This window comes from Notamacropus eugenii, chromosome 1 (genome assembly GCF_028372415.1).
Source record: "Notamacropus eugenii isolate mMacEug1 chromosome 1, mMacEug1.pri_v2, whole genome shotgun sequence".
NCBI classification, from domain to species: domain Eukaryota; kingdom Metazoa; phylum Chordata; class Mammalia; order Diprotodontia; family Macropodidae; genus Notamacropus; species Notamacropus eugenii.
The window spans coordinates 736853301-736866343 of NC_092872.1; the positions used below are offsets into that span (position 1 = coordinate 736853301).

At 38.5% G+C, this 13043-nt stretch overlaps 1 protein-coding gene across 1 annotated transcript; it reads left to right on the forward strand.

Moving 5' to 3' along the window:
• The first annotated feature begins 266 nt into the window (after window positions 1–266).
• LOC140496488 (H-2 class I histocompatibility antigen, alpha chain-like) lies at window positions 267–12617 on the forward strand. Its single transcript, XM_072628177.1, has 7 exons — window positions 267–555; window positions 2856–3119; window positions 3544–3810; window positions 4893–5171; window positions 5299–5415; window positions 10883–10979; window positions 11937–12617. The coding sequence occupies exons 1-6, from the start codon at window positions 402–404 to the stop codon at window positions 10945–10947; spliced, it is 1146 nt and encodes a 381-aa protein (XP_072484278.1). The 5' UTR covers window positions 267–401; the 3' UTR covers window positions 10948–10979; window positions 11937–12617.
• Window positions 12618–13043: the final 426 nt, after the last annotated feature.

A 13043-nucleotide genomic window follows, 5' to 3' on the forward strand; every position in this document is an offset into this window, starting at 1 on the left:
AGGAAAGGGAGAATGGGATCTCTTCCCTATTTCTCTCCTCCACAATGAAGTCTCCCTGGTTATCCTTTCAGACCTAAAAACTTCTAGGTTCAACAAACATTTAGGAAAGATAACTTTGTGGTTGGCATTGAACAGCCTATCTCTGGGCCTCTGAGACAATATGTGGGGATGACTGTGCTCTGATGGGCTCTGCCCTCACCACAGACTCTATTTCACTTCCTCTCTCATATCTGCCAGGCTGGGAAAGTTTTGGTCTGGCAACAGATCTCTTAGGTGACAATGAGAGGAGGATAGAGCCTCAGCAGAGCCAATCCCAGTCTGGGGGGGGATAGAGGGAAGGAGCCATGATATATGCAGAGGAGGTCTCAGTTCCATTTTAGCCACTGCCTAGGACACAGGACATGGAGTCTAAAACCTCCCCCTTGGGAGTATGGTTGACAAGGAAGCCGGGCACTAACCTTCTGAAGATCATGGAGTGTCAGAGGAGAAGGAGATGGTTCTTTTTAATCTGGCTTCTCATTCTGGGGTTATTTGCTGTGAGAGAGGCACAGGCAGGTAAGTCCAGGTGAAAGTGGTCAGGTAGATAGGGGAGAGACCAGGGAGACTTGGGTCTCATGAGGAAACTCAGTCATTGTATTCAAAGGGCTTCAGGAAAGCCAGGCAGTCAGACAAAAAATATTTATTGAATAATTTGCATACTCCAGCTAACATTCTGATGACTAGGGATACCAAAACAAATTAATCCCTAATTTCAAGAAGCTCACATGCCAATGGAGGAGACAATATATAAATAAAAATATGCCTACAGGATACAAACACAGAGTAGATGAAAGGTAACTTTGAAGAGGAAAGCTCTGGCAAATTGTGGGCACCAGCAGAGGCTTCCTGAAGATGGCATTTTGTCTGAAACTTGAAGGAATCGAGGGAAGCCAGGAGGTGGAGGTAAGGATGAAGAACATTGCAGGCATGGGGAAGAGTCAAGACAAAGGCAGGAGGAGGGTGTGTAAAACATCCCGTGTGGGGAACAGCAGGACAGCTGCTGTAGGATGCTTGAATGAGTGGGGGGGAGTAAAGTGAAAGACTCAGATAGAATGGCTGGAAGTATTCATGCTCTGAAAGGTTTTAAATGCCAAGCAAAGAACTTTATCCTGGAGATAAAAGAGATGTTGGAGTTATTAACTAGGAGAGTGAGATAGGCAGGGTAATGCTTTAGAAAAATCATGGTGGCAGTTGAGGAGAATGTGGATGGAAGAGGAAAGAGGCCTGAGATAAGGAGACCAATGAGGAGGCCATTGTGGATGAGAGGTAAGAGGGTCCAAACTAAGATCAGGGCTATGTGAGTGAAGAGGATGGGATGTATAGGAGAACAATGAGAGACCTGAAAGGTCATATAGTCCAACCTTATCCTTTTACAAATTTGAAAACAGAGGCCCGAAGAAATTATGTTACTTTCCCAAAGTCACACAATTAGTATTAGAAATGGGATTCAAACCTACTTCTTCTGATTCCAAAGTCAATGCTCTTTCTACCATTTCACATAAATTCCCTACTATGTGCTAGTTATTATAGTAAGCACTGCCTTCTCCCAAGGGACTTGCATATCATTGGACATAAATACTCATTACATGTTTAAGTAAATACAGTTTAATTTCTGATTGAGTCAGGACACTAGCAGCTGCAGGAATTAGGGGAAACCTTGTAGGAGCTGGAGCTAGAGCTGTAGTTTAGAGAAAGTTGGGGATTCTCAAAGCTGGAGGTGATGAGAGATCACTTTCCAGGCTGGGCAGGTAGCCTATATTGGGTGTGCAGAATGGCAGATTGATGAGTTTGAGAGATGTTGAATGCATGAAGGAGAGGAGTAGGAGATAAACCTCCAAAGGTAAGCTGGACCAGGCTATGAACAGCGTTCACTGCCATTAGCTGGGAAAGTTTGTATTGTATCCCAGAGACGATAAGGGGTCACTAAAGCTGTTTAGAGAAAGGGAGTAATGAATTTTAGCAATAGAAAATGGGAATATTGGGGAGGACTGATTGGAGAGGGGAGAGAACTGAAGAAGGAAAAACAAACAGGAGGAAATTGCATAAGTTCAGGTGAGGGGGATGAGAGCAGTAGGGTGGGGGATGTGTAAATGGAGAGAAAGAAATGGATTTGAAAGAAGTTGTAGAAGTGAAATCAGTAGGACTTGGGCACTGGTCAAATATTGGAGGAAGAAGGGAAGAGAGAGAAGACTGGAGGACTAATGTGAGGTTACACTGTGATGAGTGATGTTCTTGACAGAAATAGCAAGTTAGGAAGAGGGATGGGTTTAGGGGGGAAAATGATGAGTTCTGGGTTTGACATGTTGAAATGATCTAATTGGAGATGTCTGAAAGAAAGGCGTTTTTTTTCAAGTAGGCATTTATTAAGCCCCTACTATGTGCCAGGCACTGTGGTAAGTGCTTTACAAATGTTTCATTTGATCATCGTAAGAACCCTGAGAGGTTGGTGTGATTTTTATGCCAATTCTATGGATAAGGAAATGGAAACTTAAAGAGGTTAAAATGACTTGCCCAGGGTCACACAGCATAAAGTGGCTGAAGCTGGATTTGAACACAGGACTACAAGCACAGTACTCTATCCACTACCCCACCTAGCTAGTGATGCTTAGAGTGAGAGACAGAGACAGAGAGACTATGCTTTCGATATTTAGATTTTGGAGTCATTTGTATGGTTACCCTTACTGATGGGGGGTGGGAGGGTGGGGCAGTAGGCATGGCAGAGGATGGGTAAAGGAATAGATGAGAGGAAACACTGCTCCTCTGGTAACCCAAACCTGAAACACCATGTTCTTCTTCCCTTCCTTCCCATAATTCAGCGCACCACAGGCATGTGGGTCAGTTCACTGCAGTGGGCACAATCCATTCCCTCTTAGAGTTGCATGGAATTAGCTTCATGGATGATGTTGAACTGGGATCCTATAACTATGCACAACAGAAAATTAATATCAAGATACCCTGGATCTTTGAAGCACTGGGATTGGATTACATTACCCAGGGGCATCATTTATTGGAGGAATCTGAGAAATATTTCCGCCGGGTTATCCAACACTTAGCAAAGAATGACACGGACCATGACAGTAGTAAGTCTGATCCCCCATCCCTCTTTTCATGATGCCTTGTCTGTTTCTCTTCTGAGTTAAATAGATCCATCCCTAGGAGATCGTGCCTCTGAAATGGGTGTCGGAGATCCCATTCCGTTTGTTATTCACTAATCTGGAGAAAGGGATTTAAGGAGTCCATCCCTTAGCCTTAGGCTTCATCCATTTGTTTCAACGTCCCAGATCACCATCTCTTTCTATAATCATTCTAACACACTTCTGTGTTTCAGACCAAGAATTTTCACTACATTCCAAACTTTCTTAATCAAAAAACTTGAACTCAGAGTATGGGGCTCTATGACCTTGTTTAGACCCTATGTTTAGGGATGGGCGGCGGTTGATACTAGTTACTGATCTACCTCTTTTCACCAGTCCCAGAAGAGTCCGCCCCAATGTCCCTCCGCAGGAAACCACACAGGGCAACTCCACGCAGACTGCGAAATAGACAATGACATAAAGATAAAGAGCCACCTCCATTTAATTTGGGATGGAGAGGAAGTTTACAGGATGGAAGAAGATGATGGGCAGTGGGAGAATTTAAAACCTGAATTCAGGAAATACCAGCATATTCTGGAGACTCCCTTCTGGACTGATCTAAGGAAACGCCACATGAATAAATATTGTGTTGACATGCTGAGGAAAATCACTGGCTACAAAAGATTAAAGGATAATGGTGAGTGTTCGCTGCTTCCCATCTCCTCCCAGGAAGTCCACACTCCATCATAGTGTGCAGTAACTGGAGCCCTAGAGAAGGAAAGATCCCTGATTTTGGACCATAACTCCAACTTACAGTGGAAAAATCAGAGAAATTTAAGCAAAGTTGAGGGTTGTTTTTCTTTTTTCCATCTTTCTTTTTTCTTCTTTTAATTTCTCTTTTCTTTCTTTTTTCCTTTTCACTTTCCATTCTTCTTTTCTTTCCTAGTTATCTTCCTTTCCTTGCTTTTCTTTTTGTCCTTTCTTTCTTTTTTCTCTTTCTAGAGAAAATTTTTTCTTTCTCTTCTCTCTGTCCTTTTTCTTCCTTCTTTCTTCCCTTCTTTTCTTTTTCTTTCCTTCCTACTCTTTTCTCTCTTTCCTATTTTCTTTTATTTTTTTTCTGCTTAAGTTAAACTCCTCCTGCCTGCCTCATCAAGGCATGAGAGTGACCCTAGGGAGCTCAAAGGCTATGACATCTGAATACATGCTCTGCTGTCCTACCAAGGAGGAAAAACTTTATGCATAGGCCCAAGAATGATGGGTTTCTGTTTGCTATCTAGTGAGTCATCTAGCCAAATTTAGAACATCATCACCACAAATTTGGTCATCAGGTAATGTTTAAATTTTATTTTATTGAGGTTTGGCAGAGCAGTGAAGGAAGCACATGAAGGATAGTGTAGTAAAAAATAGTGGATCTGCAATCATTATTAGAAGGACATCCACTGATAAAATGATGGATCATATGGAATGTTGACCTATTCTCAATACATCATAGCAGACCAAACTACTTGAAAATGGTTTAGAAAGCTGCTGCTGATTCAGTAACTAGTGTTTTCCCAGTGCTCTTTTAGGTGTCCAAGGAGATAAAAGGGGATAAGTATTATATTACATAAGGATAAATATTATGTCATTCTGAAGGACCTGATGGATACATTGGGTCCAATAAGATAAGGCATTCTGCATTAAGGAGACTGGGAACATCAATGAAGGTAGAAAAAAGGGAAGCACCAACCATTCACTGAAATAGTGACATGAAGACTTCTTTCTTGATCTCTGCTCCAGTGCCTCCTGAGGTGACCGTCTCTCACCATGTCAACCCAGAAGGCAACATCATTCTCTCCTGCACAGCCACAGGCTTCTACCCTCAGTCCATCCTACTGCGTTGGGAGAAGAATGGGAAGCTTGGTATATGGGGAAAGGAGAAGTCAACTGGCATCCTGCCCAATATGGATAACACCTTCTACCTCCAGCTTACCTTAGAGCTCCCACCAGAAGACTCAGAGATGGTTTATACCTGTGTGGTGGAACACATTGAGCTGAAGACCCCTGCTATGTATCCAGGTTAGTGCTTCAGCCAGGCACTGTCATCACATCCCCAGGAGACCAGGTCCTACAGTGTAGTTCCATTCCCTTCCCCCTTCTTTCACTGAATGCACACCCACTTTCATTCTACCCTTTCTCCCTATAGTCCCTGAAAAGCCCACAGTGAAGAAGCCTTGGGTCCTGGCACTGGGCATTATGTTGACTGTCATCCTACTGCTTAGCTGTGCTGGGGCCTTCATAACATGGAAGAAGAGGAAATCAGGTATGGATGTAATGAGAGAGATAGGACAAAAAGGTATTGGAAGGGGAAATCCCAAGGAGACAGAAGATATTATTATTATAGCAAACTCAACAACTGGTTTTAGGAAAATCTTCTGAGAAGAAAATCCCAGAATCTTAGGATGAAAGTGGGACTCAGAAGCTATACAGTCTAAACCACACCCGGTCAAAAATTACTCAATAACATCCTGAGCAAGTCAACTTCCCCAACCCTCAGTTTGTTCATCTATAGAAGGGACGTAATAATAGCACTTATCTCATAGTAATATGATGCATATAAATTATCAGTCAAATCTTAAAGTGTTATATAAACACCAGAAATTGTTAACTTTTGTCATTATTATTATTGATCATTAATTATTGATGCATTTGGATATTACTTTGGACTTTTTTTCTGTTACATTGCTAACATATTAAGCTTTCATTCCACTAAAATCCCTACATCTCTTTTTTTACAGAAAACTTTGTGTTTTTATGTATTTATGTATGTACATATGTACTTATGTATGTATGTATGTATATATGTCTTATACTTACTGCTATTTTTATCTCAATTATGGGACTTAACAGTGATTTATATTCCAATCTGATGCAATCCAATCTAATAAGCATTTGTCAAGGGCCAATTAGAGTACTGCTAGACCCTTCTAACACAAAGACAAAAGAAAAAGCATTCCCTGCTGTCATTCTCAGAACCCTAGGCAACTCTCTAAGACTTAACTGCAAACGGTTCAAATTTTCACTGGTGGAAGGAAATCCTCACTGGGATTTTCCTATACCCATAACAGCATCTGGACCCAAAAAAAGTCAGAGGGGGAGAAACTGTATACCTTAGTATTGTTTAATAGAATTGTATTGATAATTGAAGTACAGCTCATTGGTTTATGGTATGAAGAATCCATCACTTTCCCTTAAAAAATATTAGGTCATCTGTCCATTTCCAGAACTGCAGGCCCTCTCTCACTCACCATAATTTTTCACAGAATATTTGGCAATAATCAAGGTTTGTTTCGGGTTTAGTTTGTTTTTTTTCATATAACCTGAGATGTTCTTAATTCAAGTCTGGTGACTTAAGTTTACAGAGGATACTCATAAACTAATTACTGTCTTACATGGGCTTCCACTCTTTGTTAACTATTTCTGTGCCTTATCTCCATTTTCTAATACTATTTTTCTTGATAGACCAACAGTAACATTTTCATATCATTTGAAATTATAATTATGGTTTCTTTAAATGGCCATTTGCTCCAGCCCAATAGAAATGCACAATGCAAATTTGAAAATGTGACACTTCACTGGACTTCTTATTCACTTATTGGTTCCTAGTTATAGTTCTGCCTTCTCTTACCATAATGCTGTTCACTCTAAGAACTGATCCTCTCCCTTCTTTGAGCTTTCTATTGTATCAAATGAAATTTTAAAAGTATAAAACCATGATTTTGATGAGCATTCATTATCAGTTTCAGCTCAGTGAACTAAAATCATAATTATTTGACACTGGCCTTCTTTTGTATTCATTTTTAGTTACCAGATTCTTCCATCTTTTATAAATATCTTTGGAAAAACTAAGTAGCGAAATGAGTACTTTCTGCAGAGATGTTTATCCTTTAAATAGCTTCTCTCCTTTTCTCCTTTATTATAATGTGCTTGTCTTAGAGTACATCTCTTCTCCCCTGATCAACTTTTCCTAGTAGAAATGATGGGATGTTACTTATTATTAAACCTTTCACATTCACTCTCTAAAAATCTATGATGCAATCCAAAATGACCTCACTTTCATTTCTTTATCTATCGTGAATTTTGAGAAGGTGTTGTCACTCCCTGCCAAGATCCTCATCAATTTTATTCCAACAATCAGTTTATTCTCATTTATTGGTCAAAAATAGAGATATAGAAAAGGTTCCCTTGACATTTGAAAGAAGTTGTCTATAGAACAGTGACAAGAGAAAAAAGTGGAGAAATAACTGACATCAAAGAGATCCCAGTTCCTTCAAAATATTGAAGTATATTATCATTATTCAACATGTGATTGCCCTTTTTATTAAAATGCCAGTAAGTACTCACCTCTTCAGTTACTATAATGATAATTCAATCAATGACAAAATCAACTTGGTGACAAAAAAGTTTTTGTAAGAAAATGAATTCTAATGTAAATGAATTAAAGTAAAAATAGGATGAATATTTTCCCCAGAGAACAGATAATTTAAAATATTTCCCTCTTTTCTATAGCAAGGTGGAGGACTATGGATACACTGAATATTAAATATACTGAAATATCAAGAAAGAAAAAGTTATCAGTAAGGCAAGAATTTCTCATCTGCTATGATTTTAACAGAAAGATTTCCAACAGTTATCCTGATAAAGTTCCCATTAGTAGCTTATCATGACACTGTGCCAAGTTTATATTCTATTTCTCAAATGCATTATCAAATTTCTGTTTCTAGTTATATGATCTGTAGTATACTCCCACCATGATTCTCCTTGTATTTCTTTATTAGTCATCACCCAGATGCTCCCAAGATCGCTACCAAATATAAATTTCATCGCATGATTGTATCTTCTAGATTTTCAGTGCTATACGATCATCTCTTTTAACTTTTTTTATTTTTAAATTACATTTAGCTTCTATTGCAGATATGAACCACATCCTTCAAAGTCTCCATGATATCATGACATTTATAAGATTCACAGAGATTTTAGAAATAATATAGTATATCCTCATTTTAAATGGAAAGAGTAAGGGACTAGTCCAGAAGGAAAATAAGATAATAAATAACAGATCTAGCATTTGGACAATTTTTTACTCAGAATCCAAAATTCTTTACAGTAAAATGTTGATAAGGTCTAATTTGCCTGCCTGTGAATATATGGCTTTCCTGACATGAGAAATTCCAGAACTCTTATCTCCATTGTTTCTACTTTTCCCATGAGCATGGTGGATGGTTAGGTTGGGCATGGAGACAGCAAAAAAGATTCACCTAGAGCCTTTTCCCACAGGTTTAACAGGTCACTTAGAAGTATCTTCTCCTCTCATACTACTCCACAGTGGAAGAATTATATTGACCAATACCATTAACATCTCTCATTGTTTATAATTCATATTTAACATACATGAATATAGTCATGAGACTTATGATTCTATTATTTCTCCTATTCTTGGATATTGCCTCCTATAAGATACTGGAAATTCTACTTACTAGATCATATCTGCCACTTTCCGCAATTTCTAAATGATTGGGGAAATATATGTTGGTCTTTTTCTCCTTCCTACTCCAATTTCCACTTAAAACTCCTTTGATTTGATTCCCCCAAATGCTAAGTAACTATATTTCACCAGACCTCATTAGATGTCATCTATTCTTATTCAGCAGCCCATTGTTTCTATATCTGAAGATGTGGTCCAGAAATATAAATCTTATTCTGCTACATTTCTCTTCTCAAGCTGCAGCAATAAAAATGCTTGTGTCACTAAGGATAATCAGAGATGTTTATCCTAGAGAAGAGAAGGCTTAGGTAGGACTTGATGTTTTTTATATACATGGTACTCAGAAATGGGATCTGTTCTTGCCTCCAGAAAAGAGATAGGGGAGTAGGAACAATGGGTAAAATTTCCAGAGATGCACAGTTAGTTTCCTCATAAGGAAACCTTCTTAAATTAGAGCTGTTCAAAAGCAGAGTGGGCTTACTCAGGAGGCAGTGACTTTGGCATTGCTAGAGGTCTCCAGGAAGAAGTTGCATGACTGCTTAGCAGGAATTTTATCAAGAGAAATTCAGTTCCTCTAAGGGCTGAACTAGATGGTCCCTATGGGCCCTTCCCATTCTAAGATTCCATGACCACATAAACCCGTGGAGTCTTCAGTTTCTGAATGAGTACATCTCAGTCTTAATAAACTGTCCTCTCTAGAGCTTACACCTCTAGCCATGGTGAGATTGACATTATGCACTAACTAAGCCTTATCGTACTTATATGTCACCATAAGGTTCTACATAAAGTGACCTTTTATTACTTCTCCATGGAAGTCCTGTCTTCATGCCACACTGGGATCTGGAGATGACCCGGAGGTCCTAGAGGTTTTTAAAGAAGGTATAAGCTCTTCCAGGTTCAATCTAGCTAGAAAGACCTCAAGTATGACCCCCATGCCATTCTATGCTTCTGTTCTTTGAGATGTATTCTAGATAAGGGTAGAGTGTCTCATCACCAAGAGACCTGGTGATGATTTCCTTTGACCTCAGCAATTCATGAAAAGTCTTTCCACTAAGGGAAGGAAAGACTGTCTTCTGCATCAGTGAGGAGAGTATCCTTTTTCCTTGAGGGATCATTATTGTTATTTTTATCTTGTCTTCTTCAATAAACATTACATAAAAATAATCTTGGGAACAATTAGCAATAATATGTTGTTCTTTATAATTAACAATATGGAATAATACAAGTGACTAAAATAGCTACATTTAATAGTTGAATGAAGATATTAGGGTGTCAATTCATCCCCTGGAGGTTCACTGAGTTAATACTTAGCATGACTCCAGTAGCAAACAACATGACAGGAATGGTAGACACCTCATCCCATTGCCACATAATTTGTATCTCCTTTTCTAGGTCTCTATATTTTCAGTTTTTCCTTCCATATAGCTTAGAAGCTATGATGTGGCATAATAGCATCCATTAAATTTTTATTTAAATTTTTTATGAATGAATGTTCTTTCCATGCAGTTGTGGCCAATCATTTGATCTGTGGTCATGCTACGATCATTCTATTACCATTTATCGGTTGAGTTCTCAAGGATGTTTTCAATCTGTACTTTCAGTATGTGAATTTATCATTTGTCCATGAAAAAGAGAGAGCTTCTGATGCCCCCACTGTTGGTGCTGCAGTTATCTTGCTATTATCCTCTTTCCTAGTGGGGCTCAGGTAGAAATGGTCTTGAGACAAGTCATTGTACTACAATCTTCCATTATTTTATTGTTTTTATCATCATTATTATGAGAAATTTGGGGGCAAAGGGCACTTTTAAGAAAGTGTTTGAGGGAAAGTTTATTGAGTATTGCTCACAGTGACAGGAAAAGCATAGAAGTCAAATAGATTTCTAAAACTGAGGAGCCCTGGCCAGATTTAGGAGCTCAGGTTGTGAGATCAGGAGTGGCCCTGCTAGGAGACAGAAGTCAAATGAAATGACCTCTCAAGTGCTTCAGTAAAGTGTGCATCATCTGAAAATTTCTCTACTTGTACAATGGAAATATAGAGGATAGTGGTAAAGGGTATGGGGTGGGATGGAAAGGAAGAAAATCAATGAAAATCAACTGCTTTGGCAAGCAGCAAGAACATATGGTTTTATCTATGAGTAAGAAATGTCAGATCTATCGTCTCTTCTTCCACTTCTGTTATCATGGTAGATGGCTAGGTTGGCATGAAACTAGAAGGAAAAATCAATCTAGACACCTTTGTTCACAGGTTCAACAGGTCACCTAGAAGGATCTCTTCCTTCTCCTGCCTCTCCTACTCTTCCACCACATTAGAGGAGTGGAACATACCAGGGACAAGGCTCCAGGCAAGTCAATCACGGTCTTGTTTGAGGTCCCCTGAACGTTAGTCTTAACGCTGCCCCTGAATGATATTTTCTGCCAGGAAGATTTTTGTCCTTTCACGCAGGAGCCAATGCTGAATTCTTTGGAAAATAATAGGTTCTAATACCTACTTTTGAAACATTATTATGCATTTCTTCTTAAACAGCAAGCACAAATATGCACTTACAACCATTTATACTTAATAACAAATTTATTTGTATAATGTGCCCATAACAGTGTATTAGTTTATTCCTGATTCATTTCAATTCCACAGGCCCCTATGTAGCATAGTTGACAGAGCATTAAGCCTGGACTCAAGAAAAGCTGAGTACAGAACCAGCCTCTGGCACTTTTGCCTCATTTTCTTTCACTGAGAAGTGAAGACAATAATTGATAGATCACTGGCCTAAAGTCAGGAGGACCTGAATTCAAATTCAGCCTCAGATTTGACACTTACTAGTTGTGTGACTGTAGAAAAGTCATTTCACCTGATCACCTCATGAAAACAAACAGGGGAGGGAAGAATGGGGGAGGCAGGGTGCACTAGGGTGCCCATGAATCAGCTTAAAACACAAAAGATGGGATTATGGCAGTGTTGTCACCACTGTATTGAATTTTATAATTATTTTTGTAAAAAAATAATCCATACATCCCAACCTACCTCCCAAGGTTATTGTGAGGGTCACATGAGATCATATTTGTAAACTGCTTTGAAAACTTCAAAGGTTTTTCATAAGTGTTAGCTATAACCATCATTGTTATTTATTACATGTGCACTATGTACTAGGTATCTCGAAAATAAATACAAAAAAGGAGAGTCCTTGCCCTCAAGAATCTTACTTTCCATGGGGATGGGGGGGGAGGGCAAGGAACAAAATATACATGCAAGATTAAATGAAAAATTCATACAAAGCATCTATCTTTTAATCTTTTTGATCTAGGATTGAATTATTTCCCTTTGTGTTGTGTCCTCCACTAATGTCCACTGTTGATGTCATCATAGCATTGGTGATCAAGTCTTCTCCAAGCTCTGCCAATAGAGCACAAGCCCTGGAAGGTCCTACCAAGCTCAAGAAGCTCCATTTGTAGGATGAGATGACTGTTGTCCCAACACCAACTTCCTTCAATTCATAAAGATTCACTGCCAGGTGGTCCACTGGAAGAAGCAAAATTTTTCCTATAGGAATGGTGAAGATTACATATTAATTCACAGAGAAGTTGTGGTTTATGTCAGTGAAGTAAGTGCCCATCCCCCCAAGCAAATCGCAAACCCTTCAGTTATTGAAGAATGTTTTAATCAATGTGTCCTATGCTATGCTTTCTTTGAGTTCTTGCTTGCAAACTATTGACCCATCATAGAGTTTTACAATGATGGTTAAGCATTGCACTCAAATATTCACATACTTTCCTTACAAAATTTATATGTCAAGTATTTATCTTAGATATTTGATGCACATTTTTCCAATCTGACATTGATAACTAATGGTTGTCTTTAAAAAGTTTGTAATTTTGTGTATTTGTAATTTTGTGTAATTTAGCCTTCATCTACTCATATGTCTAATCATTTAAAAGGAGTAAGTTTTATATAATTAAGATAAATATACTATTCTCTTTTCTTCTGACCTGTTCAATATTCTTTCTCATATTTTTAATTCAATGATCCAGATGGAATTTGTTGGAGCTTTTGGTGCAAACATTTATGTTTCACCATGTTCTCCAAATATTAAGAAACTCAGGAATCTTTCCCCTGGTTTTCAATTGCCTACATTTTTATTAAAACATTAATATTTTGTGTGTGCTTCATTCTATTTCTGGGATCCCATTTTAGTAAAAACAACATCTACTGCTATGTATGTAAGGATAGAGAATGAATTTATCATTCCATTAATGTGAGTAACTCTCTTTCCTAATGTATATCAGAACCTGTTTAGCACTTTGGTCTTGGAGAGTTGACTTAGGGAAGCAAAAAGTTAATTGATTTGTCCAAGGGCACTAAACAACATTCACTGAACTTGAACCCAGGTCTTCTTAGCTTTGAAGCTAACTCT

Bases quoted from the DNA above. Each gene is read 5' to 3' on its own strand.
- LOC140496488 (XM_072628177.1), top strand. From the start codon at position 402: ATGGAGTCTAAAACCTCCCCCTTGGGAGTATGGTTGACAAGGAAGCCG. The intron at 556-2,855 runs GTAAGTCCAGGT...CCCATAATTCAG, and splicing joins TGTGAGAGAGGCACAGGCAG to CGCACCACAGGCATGTGGGT. The intron at 3,120-3,543 runs GTAAGTCTGATC...GTCCCTCCGCAG, and splicing joins TGACACGGACCATGACAGTA to GAAACCACACAGGGCAACTC.